We start from the raw sequence: 10,000 nt of genomic DNA on the forward strand, positions 1-10,000 counted from the left end.
AAACACTTTGAACCAACTAAATGACTAAATATCACTTCTCATATTCACCTCTCATTTGACCTGAGTTTTGAGTATTACACGCACGCACGCGCACGCACGCGCGCACGCGCACACACACGCGCGCGCACACACACACACACACAGTGGTGGAAAAATACTCAAATTCTTTACTTAAGTAAAAGTACAAAAGTATTGGCAGCAAAATGTACTTAAAGTATCAAAAGTAAAAGTACTAAATATTTTAAAATAGCAGATCTACAAGCTCACAACGCGTCGCGATGCGACACGTTGTGAGCTTGTAGATCTGCTATTTTCAAATAGCCTAGGTATAAAATAGGGCTAAAGTGGTTAATGTATGTTTTATAATGTAATAATTTATATCTGAAAAGTAACTAACTACTAACTAACGTTTTCAAATAATTGTAGTGGAGTAAAAGTACAATATTTGCCTCTGAGATGTAGTGGAGTAGAAGTCAAAGTATTGGAAATTGGAAATACTCAAGTAAAGTACAAATACCTCAACATTTTACTTAAGTACAGTACTTAGTAGTAAATGTACTTAGTTACTTTACACCACTGCACACACGCACGCACGCACGCACGCACGCACGCACGCACGCACGCACGCACGCACGCACGCACGCACGCACACACACACACACACACACACACACACACACGAAGCGAGTGCAGCTGCAGTCTAACTGATAGCAGAGTTTGTACTCACCTTGAATCCATGCTAGCGCTTCACCTCGGCTATTTTTAGTGAGGGGTTTGGTGGTCAACGAGGTACATACATATATATATATATATATTGTTTTATTGGTTATTGCAGAACCGGTAGTGCCAGGGACATTATGTTTAGTGTCGGAATGTGTTGTGGTTTGTGTTTTTAGTCCGTTTGTATTATTTCTGAGTAGTGTTGACCGATCATGATTGAGTAGCAGTGCAGTCCGTGTGGAGTGTGAAAAAGGTATACCACGTATTATTTCTCAGTAGTGCCCATACCCTAGGTGGGGTTGGCGAAAGGGCCTTTCTGTGTGGAGTCTGCATTGTTCTCCCCGTGTCCCCTAGGGTAGGTACCCTCAAAAAAAAAAACATGCAGTAATCAAGGTCTCTATACTGCCTCTATCTATACTGTTGGAATAACGTGTTCCTTCCACACGCTATACGTCCTACCGGGGGAACTCCCCCCTGTCAGGTGATAGGAAGCGGCCTGCTCACTCATGCAGTTCAGGGCTCTCCCCAGGCTGGCAGAGGGAGAGTAGCGCCCAGGATTACAAGCTTAGGCAATTGGCACCGGGTAAAAAAAATTGTTACAAAATCGTGTGATGAAAAATTAAAGGGGAAAAAAAAACTGTTTGCTGTTGTCTAACCATCTTCTAACTGGGTGTAAAACTGTCTACCGGTGGAACAACACGGTCACACGCGTCACGTCTCTCTACTTAATTCTTACGTCTCAAGTTGCTAATCTCACTGCAAACAATGACCTGCGTGTCGTGCGGGTTGAGGAAGTCTTGGCCTGGATATCCTCCCCTGGCCATAACGGAAGCCCACAGACATTGTCCCTCGTTGGACCAACAGACCCAGACAGGCTAAATGCTTGTCGATTGGCTTCTGAGATTGCTCTGGCATTGTTCCATGGCTTCTGTTACGCTGCTCCTTCTACCGCCTTCTCTCAATAATATGTTTTCCTTATCTCTGTCTGTCTGTCTCTCTCTCTGTCTGTCTGTCTCTCTCTGTCTGTCTGCCTCGCTCTCTCTCTCTCTCTCTCTCTGTGTGTCTCTCTCTCTCTCTCTCAGCCATACGAGGGTCTTAAGCTTCAGGACCTGCGCAGGCTAAAGGACATGCTGATAGTGGAGACGGCAGACATGCTGCAAGCCCCCCTCTTCACCGCCGAGGCCCTGCTCCGAGCGCACGGTGCGTGTGTGCGTGTGCATGCGTGCGTGTGTACGTGTGCGTTCCTGTGCGTGTGCGTTTGCGCACACACATGGGTGACAGTTGAAAAATCCACCAACAACTTTCCATATCTCAGATTTCCTGCAGGTCTGTGACTTGTGTGTGTGATGCAGAGAGTTATGTATGTGTGTGTGTGTGTGTGTGTGTGTGTGTGTGTGTGTGTGTGTGTGTGTGTGTGTGTGTGTGTGTGAGGGCACAATTGCCAGGTGGTCTTGTGTGCATGCGTGTGCATCATTCTTTACTGTACATGCATGCTGTATCTGTGTGTCGTGGGAGGAAAACAATCATAATATGACATGTATAAATGCATCATTTGATCCTGTTGAAAACCTTGTCTCTCCGTATTTCAACTTTTTATGGTTTTGTTTTCATAAATTAATGCCCTACTTCTTTGTAAAACATTGTCTTGCAAAAGTAGCAAAACATTGCCAATCTACAATTGCATGGCCATGCGACACGTTGTGACCTTTTAAATTGGCTATTTTCGCTGTTTAGAAACGTATTTGAAAGTGGTTGTGGGTGTGTCTGTGGGGTTTGTATAAATATTGAACCAATGAAAAGTATAAACAAGAGCTTGTGACTAAATAATAACTACTCTGGATCCAGTGGAAAGTACATTTACTTAACTCTTTGACGGCCCTTGACTCGATAACGCGTCAATAGCTACTTTGTCCAGTTGGCCGTCGACGCGTTAGACGCGTTGGACGTGCGTTCATTGTTTAATCTCTGATCACGCTGTTCTGCAATGAATCACTCTAAGTTTCAGGTTCCACTTACTTCACCCACCACTGCATCCGGTTTTATGACGCGATTTCCGTTTCCGTTTTTTTTTTTTTTCCCACAGTCATTTTCGGCTAGAATAGGGAAACACACGTTTTTTCACACGGTATAAAAAACGATCGGAGACCTCCCCTTCTATAATCTATCGTCTGGGTGACGAACAGTCATCGCCGTCGTGTATCACATCGTAATTTTCGCCGATCAGAGAATCTGAGACCACTTCACATCCGGTTTCATGTATTTGACTGTTGGACTGGCTGTGAGGACTGTGATTGAGTCAGAGAGCTGATCAAGCTGGCTATGTGCTGCTCTCTAGTGGTGGGTGATCGTATGAGTTCAAAAGTCCAGTTTAGACTATATGAAAATTAAATAACGAAATATCAAAACAAAAAAACTACTTTATGAAAATACTCTGGCAGTCAAAGAGTTAGGTACTGTACTTAAGAACAATTTTGAGGTATTTTTACTTTACTGTAGTGCGTGTGTGTGTGTGTGTGTGTGTGTGTCAGACTGGGACAGGGAGAAGCTTCTAGAAGCGTGGATGTCGGACGCAGAGGGCTGCTGCCAGCGCTCCGGCGTGACCATGCCCACGCCCCCGCCCAGCGGCTACAACGCCTGGGACACGCTGCCCTCGCCGCGCACCCCCCGCACCCCCCGCTCGCCCCTCACCCTCACCCTCACCTCCCCCACGGACAGCTGCCTCACCCCGCCGGACGAAGAGGGCCTCGCCACGGTGAGACCAAAATGACACAAATCCAGCGTGTTCATTCACTGCCCACAGTTTTTTTCCCCTTTGTAGATATAGTGTTTTATATTTGTTGATGAATTGAATACATAGGACCACAATGGAAACAAGTCTCTAGGACTTTTTTTTGTGTTATCCTTTTACCCTAAATGTCTGATTGTTCCTTTCATTATTATACAGTATAGGTGAACATTTTGGATATTTAGTTTTGCTTTTGTGTGTGTGTGTGTGTGTGTGTGTGTGTGTGTGTGTGTGTGTGTGTGTGTGTGTGTGTGTGTGTGTGTGTGTGTGTGTGTGTGTGTGTGTGTGTGTGTGTGTGTGTGTGTGTGTGTGTGTGTGTGTGTGTGTGTGTGTGTGTGTGTGTGTGTTCCTGCAGTGTGGGATCTGTCTGTGTTCCATCTCGGTGTTTGAGGACCCCGTTGACATGTCCTGTGGCCATGAGTTCTGCAGAGCCTGCTGGGAGGGGTAAGTGTGTGTGTGTGTGTATGTAAAGTGGTAACAGGAAGAGTGGGAACCTCGATGGGTAGGATTGGATATAGGTGAGATAGCCACCAAATTGGCTGTTTTTTCCAAAATGTAAAAAATATATATATATTATTTGGAAAATGGTCTTAAGTAGTGTAAAGTATACATGATTACATGCTAGGACATTCCACCATTAACTCATTCAGTGCCACTGGACGTCTAAGACGTCCGTTGATATAAGCCCTGAGTGCCACTGGATGTCTAAGGCGTAAAAAAAAAAAAAAAAAAGATAAGATATGATGATTTGAAGATTTGCTGCTCCATTCACTTCTTGTTTAACTTCTTACTGAAAAAGGCTGTATCTCGGCTCCTAAGCACTTTTTTTTTTACAATGAATTTTGGCTGTGGCACTCAGAGCCAAAATTCCATAAATAAGCTGGGCACTGAATGAGTTAAGGTCTAATATTTCTACAATTGCTTCAAAACCGGTTTATCCAATCATTTTGGGGCATCAACAAGAAGTTGCAGGATAAAATTAAGTCTGATAATGATGTACCGTGCATGTTCACATCATGTATACTTTACTTTACAAAAATAGCAGATTTTACATCGAGGTGACCACTCTTCTTGTATCCTGTACTGTAAGCATGTGAACTCTGAACGTAAGTGTGTTGAAATGAACATAAACATACATACGTACATATTAGTGGTGGAAAAAGTATTCACATTCTGTACTTAAGTAAAAATACCAATACTTCAATATAAAAATACTCTGTTACAAGTAAAAATCAAAAATTAAAAATTTACTTGAGTAAAAGTACAAAAGTATTGGCATCAAAATGTACTTAAAGTACCAAAAGTAAAAGTACTACATATTTGAAAATAGCCGATCTACAAGCTCACAACACGTCGCGATGCGACGCGTTGTGAGCTTGTAGATCTGCTATTTTCAAATAGCCTATGTATAAAATAGGGCTAAAGTGGTTATTGTATGTTTCATTATATCATAGTTTATATCTGAAAAGTAACTAGTAACTAAAGTTTTCAAATAATTGTAGTGGAGTAAAAGTACAATATTTGCCTCTGAGATGTAGTGGAGTAGAAGTAAAAGTATTGGAAATTGGAAATACTCAAGTAAAGTACAAATACCTCAAAATTGTACTTAAGTACAGTACTTGAGTAAATGTACTTAGTTACTTTCCACCACTGCATACAGTATGACTGCATATCTTCAAAGTGTAAACTGCTTGTGTTCATGTTTGGAAGCCTCGGTAATGTAAATACATTTGTTTTGAGAGGCCAGCAGATTTGAGGAATGCCCAAGCCAAGAGCTACTGTAATAAGGCATTGGCTAAATTCTATAATAATAATAATAATAATACATCAGATTTATATAGCGCTTTTCTTAGTACCCAAAGTCGCTTTACAAAACGGCTTAAAATAAACAATTTTATTAGGAGCAAAACGTTTTAAAAAAAATAAGTTGAAAGGCTAAAAACATTAAGCTAAGACTAAGAAGCAGAAAAGGGATGTGGTTTGAGTTAGGCGGGGGAAAGCAAGTCTGAAAAGGTGGGTTTTGAGGGAGGCTTTGAACACGGCAAGAGTGGGGGCAGCTTTGATGTGATGTGGGAGGGGGCTGCAACTGAAAAAAGCCCTGTCGCCCCAGGTGCGTTTATTTTTTTTAACCCATTAATACCTGGAACGCATCTGTGTCACTTTAGATGTCTTTGGCTATTCAAAAATAGCAGATATACAAGCTCATAGCGCGGCACCGAGTGCCGCGCTATGAACTTGTAGATCTGCTATTTTTGAAAAATCGTGAAAAAAAACTTTTTAGATTTTTTTTTCCAAAAACTGTTAGGATTTAGATTTTTTTTAAAGAATCGCCTCAGGTCTTAAAGGGTTAATGGGGAAGTCCAGGAGGTTTGCATCACCTGACGTGAGGGAGCGGGAGGGGGCGTGGTGTTTGAGGAGGTCAGAGAGGTAGCGGGGAGCCTCGTTATTGAGGGCTTTGTAGGTGGTGATGAGTGTTTTGAAATCTATTCTGTGTTTTACTGGGAGTCAGTGAAGGTCGTGGAGGACTGGGGTGATGTGGTCTCTGGATCTGGTTCTGGTTCTGGTGAGGAGGCGGGCAGCAGAGTTTTGCACATATTGAAGTTTTTTTTGAGAACTTTGGAGGTGGCACCGTAGAGGAGGCTATTGCAGTAGTCGGAATTCTGCTCAGTGTCTGTGTCCGTGATCTGTTTCCTGAAACACTTATTGTTGAGTTTCCCAAGTTTGAGCATCTACTATTGTTTTTGTTCAAGAATGTCTTGTTAAATGTAAATAAAGTAAATGTGAATAAAATAAAGTGTGTGTGTGTGTGTGTGTGTGTGTGTGTGTGTGTGTGTGTGTGTGTGTGTGTGCGTGTGCGTGTGCGCGCGTCGCGTGTGTGTGTCAGGTTTCTGAACGTGAAGATCCAGGAGGGAGATGCACACAACATCTTCTGTCCGGCCTATGACTGCTACCAGCTGGTCCCTGTGCAGGTCATAGAGAGCGTGGTGTCCAGAGAGATGGACCAGAGATACCTGCAGTTTGACATCAAGGTACACACACACACACACACACACACACACACACACACGCACACACACGCACACACACACACACACACACACACACACACACTGTGCAGGTCATAGAGAGCGTGGTGTCCAGAGAGATGGACCAGAGATACCTATAACTTTTTACTGAAAAAGGCTGTATCTCGGCTCCTGAGCACTTTTTTTTTACTATGTATTTTTGGCTGGCACAGTATGCAATGATTTTTTTTACTTCATTGGCACTGAATGAGGTAATGGGTTAACCTCTTTTCTTGGTCCTTTTCTAACTCTCCCCTCCAGGCGTTTGTGGAGAACAACCCGGCCATCCGCTGGTGTCCGGCGGTGCGCTGTGAGCGGGCGGTGCGGCTGACCAGGCCGGGCCCCGGGGACAATGACCCCCACAGCTTCCCCCTGCTGCCCTCCCCCGCCGTGGACTGTGGCAAGGGACACCTGTTCTGCTGGTATAACGCACCAGGAAATACACTCTATACACCAGGGGTGATGCAACTTTGATGATGGAGAGGGCCACTATATTTCCACACTCACTCCAGAGGGACACATTGCATACTGTTGCTGTCAGGCAAAAACCTCTTATCTCCATATTTTAACTTTTTTCGTAAATTAATGCCGTACGTCATTCTAGTATGTCACACAAAAATAGCAAAAATAGCAAAAAATAGCACAAAAAAAGAGGAAAAAAACGCCTTCGCTAAGCCCCACCCACTCCACTCTATGACTGGTGGTGCAAAGTTAGTCACACCCAGGCCTGGCAGCGCCTGGCAAGCTCTGCTTTTCACCCATTACATTGACTTGCATGTTAAATGACGGCTTTTCCCCTTAAAAATAATCGATCATTTCAGGAGCAAGAGCTTCAAAATCTCTTCTAAATCTAGTCAACAAGGCCTGCAGTATACGGCTATGCACTGGAAAATGTGCATGACATTATTTCAATAAACTAAAAACACGGGAAATGTTAGAGGGAGTAATAGCCATGGATACACGACGGTTGACTGTCACGACCGTCATGGATGAACTTCAACCTGGTGTTTGCACTTTCTCCATTTACATACATCTACATAAACGTTCATATTTCAAATATAAAGTGCTTATCCCATGGCCACGGATGTTACATTTATGTACTCATTTATGTACTCAGAAGTACCCGTATCATTCGTATTGTTCAATAAAAAGCATTTTAATCTGATCGGTGGCCATTTTCTCCATATGCTTTCAACTACGCAACCCTATCGGTTGGTAGGTAGGTATTGCACTCTGATACATAACTCTATGAAAAAATGGCCACTGATCGGATTAAAATGCTTTTTATTGAACATTACAGAATATACGGGTACTTTTGAGAGTCCCGTGCATAATTGTAACATCCGTGGCCATGGGGTAAGCACTTTATATTTAAAATTTGAACGTTTATATAGATGTACATGGTGTAAATGGTGAAAGTGCAAACACCAGGTTGAGGTTGAGCCATGACTGTAACAGGAGTTTTCATGTACCGCAGGGTAAGACTACAGTAGCAGTTAATAAATAGACGAACAAATTAATTAATGTACTTTAACGTGCGGAATCCGAAACAGGCAGCGCTGTGATTGTGAATGTTGTTATGATTACGGTGATTAGTAGCCTATTCTATTATTGACACCACCTGGGCAAGTGAGTCGTGTAACTTTCCCGACATTAAGCTGTGTATGTGTTGTTAACAGAGCCATGCAGCCTTGCAGTTTAAGCGCAGATTTCAGCTTGAGAAAAGAACCCTCCAACGGTTTTGGGTACGTGGAATCTGTTGCTGGTTCATAGTCACCATTGCGTTATCGTGGTATTCCTATTCTTGCTATTATGTTGCAAATGATTGTGTGTGTGTGTGTGTGTGTGTGCGGGCGAAATAACATTGACAGCTATGGCAGGTGACGAAAGCTTGCCAGACCTGTGCCAGGCTAACAACGGTTGCTAAGCTGGCATTGGACAATTGCTTTTGGGGTGGGGTTTAGCGAAGGGTCCATTGGAATCCTGAATTATTTTTGGGTATTTTTGAGTTTCAACTTTCAATTGTCATAAATACTATATGCTTGCAGTCGCTAGTTTAAAGTCTTCTTTCAATCACCATGATATGCGTTTTGGTGAATTATGGTCCCATTTATTTTACAATAAAAGTAGGGTATGTTTCTAGGGTTTCTACTGGTTCTACCGAGCGAAGACCCGCCCTCGCTGCGGTTTCAGCCAATAGCATTAATTTCTCTCTCTCTCTCTCTCTCTCTCTCGCTGTCTCTCTCTCTCTCTGTGTGTCTCTCTCTCTTTGTCTGTCCAGGGAGTGTCTAGGCGAGGCTCATGAGCCATGTGACTGCCAAACATGGAGGAACTGGCTGCAGAAAGTCACTGAGATGAAACCTGAGGAACGTACGTATTGTTCAAGGCGCTGTTCAATGCGTTGTTCACTGTGTTGTTCATTGCCACCACACTGACAATCATGTCCTAATTCAGTGGTTCTCAAACTTGTCAGGCCATGATCCCCTCAAAATAGAATAATAAATGAAAGCATTGCATTTAATTTAATGCTTCATCTCCTACAATTCCCAGTAAGTGCTCGTCAGGGTGGGGCAGAGCATTATGTGTGTTTCCTCTTGACTGACTCCTTGGTTGTGGGTGCTGAGCTTCAAGCAGTCAATACTTTCAACAAAAAACACCAGAGTCTCTTACAGTATAGTTCAGATTCACATTTCTTAATACGGCATGTCTAAAAAAGACGTCTCTCCAAAAGTCTGTTTGTCTGTCTGTGGAGCTAATCTTACAAACCGCTGTACCGATCAGCACCAAATGTCTTCTGCACGCTGTCAGTAGGCTAAGGAAGCATCACCATATACACTTGTTTTTCTTGAAATATTCAACTTACATTTTGCTGGAAATAAATATATTGTAGGACTCAGATGGGGCTGAAACCTTTGCCTATACATAGAGCCATACATCATAGATACGTCACACGTTACTATAAGCCTTCTTGTCGTGCTACTTCAGGCTGCTAACGTGTTTCAGCACAGAGCCTTCATCAGAGCTGAAACATCACGCTGTTGTTGTCATGTTGCATGCAGTCACCTCCACCGGTGTAGGGCGAGGTGTATGCATACATAAGACTAGAACACATGCACAAGCAATATAAAACAAATACTTTATAAAACAAATGTGATCATTGCATCATTACAGTACATCACAGGTCTAAAGCAACAAGTCCTTGTGGCTGCAAGCAGTGGCGTCCCCAGGATTTACATTTAGGGCAGGCGAGATTCCCCCCCCCCCCCCCCCCCCCCCGTCTATTACCCCCCAAAAACACATTTCAACTCAATCGAAAATCGGCGAAAGTGACAGTTTTCAAGATGTTTTGGCCATTATCTCTGGAACAGAAGGTCCAATTTGCTCAGTTCAAAGCTTGTTGGATGCGTGACTTTGAGGACATTAAGCACGC

At 43.2% G+C, this 10,000-nt stretch overlaps 2 protein-coding genes across 7 annotated transcripts in view; both read left to right on the forward strand.

Moving 5' to 3' along the window:
* LOC308095965 (uncharacterized protein) overlaps positions 1 to 10,000 on the forward strand; it is a 93,947-nt gene that overhangs the window by 46,255 nt on the left and 37,692 nt on the right. The gene's annotated exons all lie outside the window — the stretch shown is intronic.
* LOC308094795 (uncharacterized protein) overlaps positions 1 to 10,000 on the forward strand; it is a gene marked incomplete at both ends in the record, with an annotated part of 40,533 nt that overhangs the window by 12,932 nt on the left and 17,601 nt on the right. The window contains 6 exons of the mRNA XM_080441621.1: positions 1,803 to 1,920; positions 3,249 to 3,472; positions 3,861 to 3,949; positions 6,390 to 6,534; positions 6,832 to 6,992; positions 8,852 to 8,940. Coding sequence (XP_080297747.1) covers positions 1,803 to 1,920; positions 3,249 to 3,472; positions 3,861 to 3,949; positions 6,390 to 6,534; positions 6,832 to 6,992; positions 8,852 to 8,940 — 826 coding nt within the window. The remainder of the gene's footprint in view (positions 1 to 1,802; positions 1,921 to 3,248; positions 3,473 to 3,860; positions 3,950 to 6,389; positions 6,535 to 6,831; positions 6,993 to 8,851; positions 8,941 to 10,000) is intronic.

Source organism: Gymnoscopelus braueri (assembly GCF_963280865.1).
Source record: "Gymnoscopelus braueri genome assembly, chromosome: 11".
NCBI lineage: Eukaryota > Metazoa > Chordata > Actinopteri > Myctophiformes > Myctophidae > Gymnoscopelus > Gymnoscopelus braueri.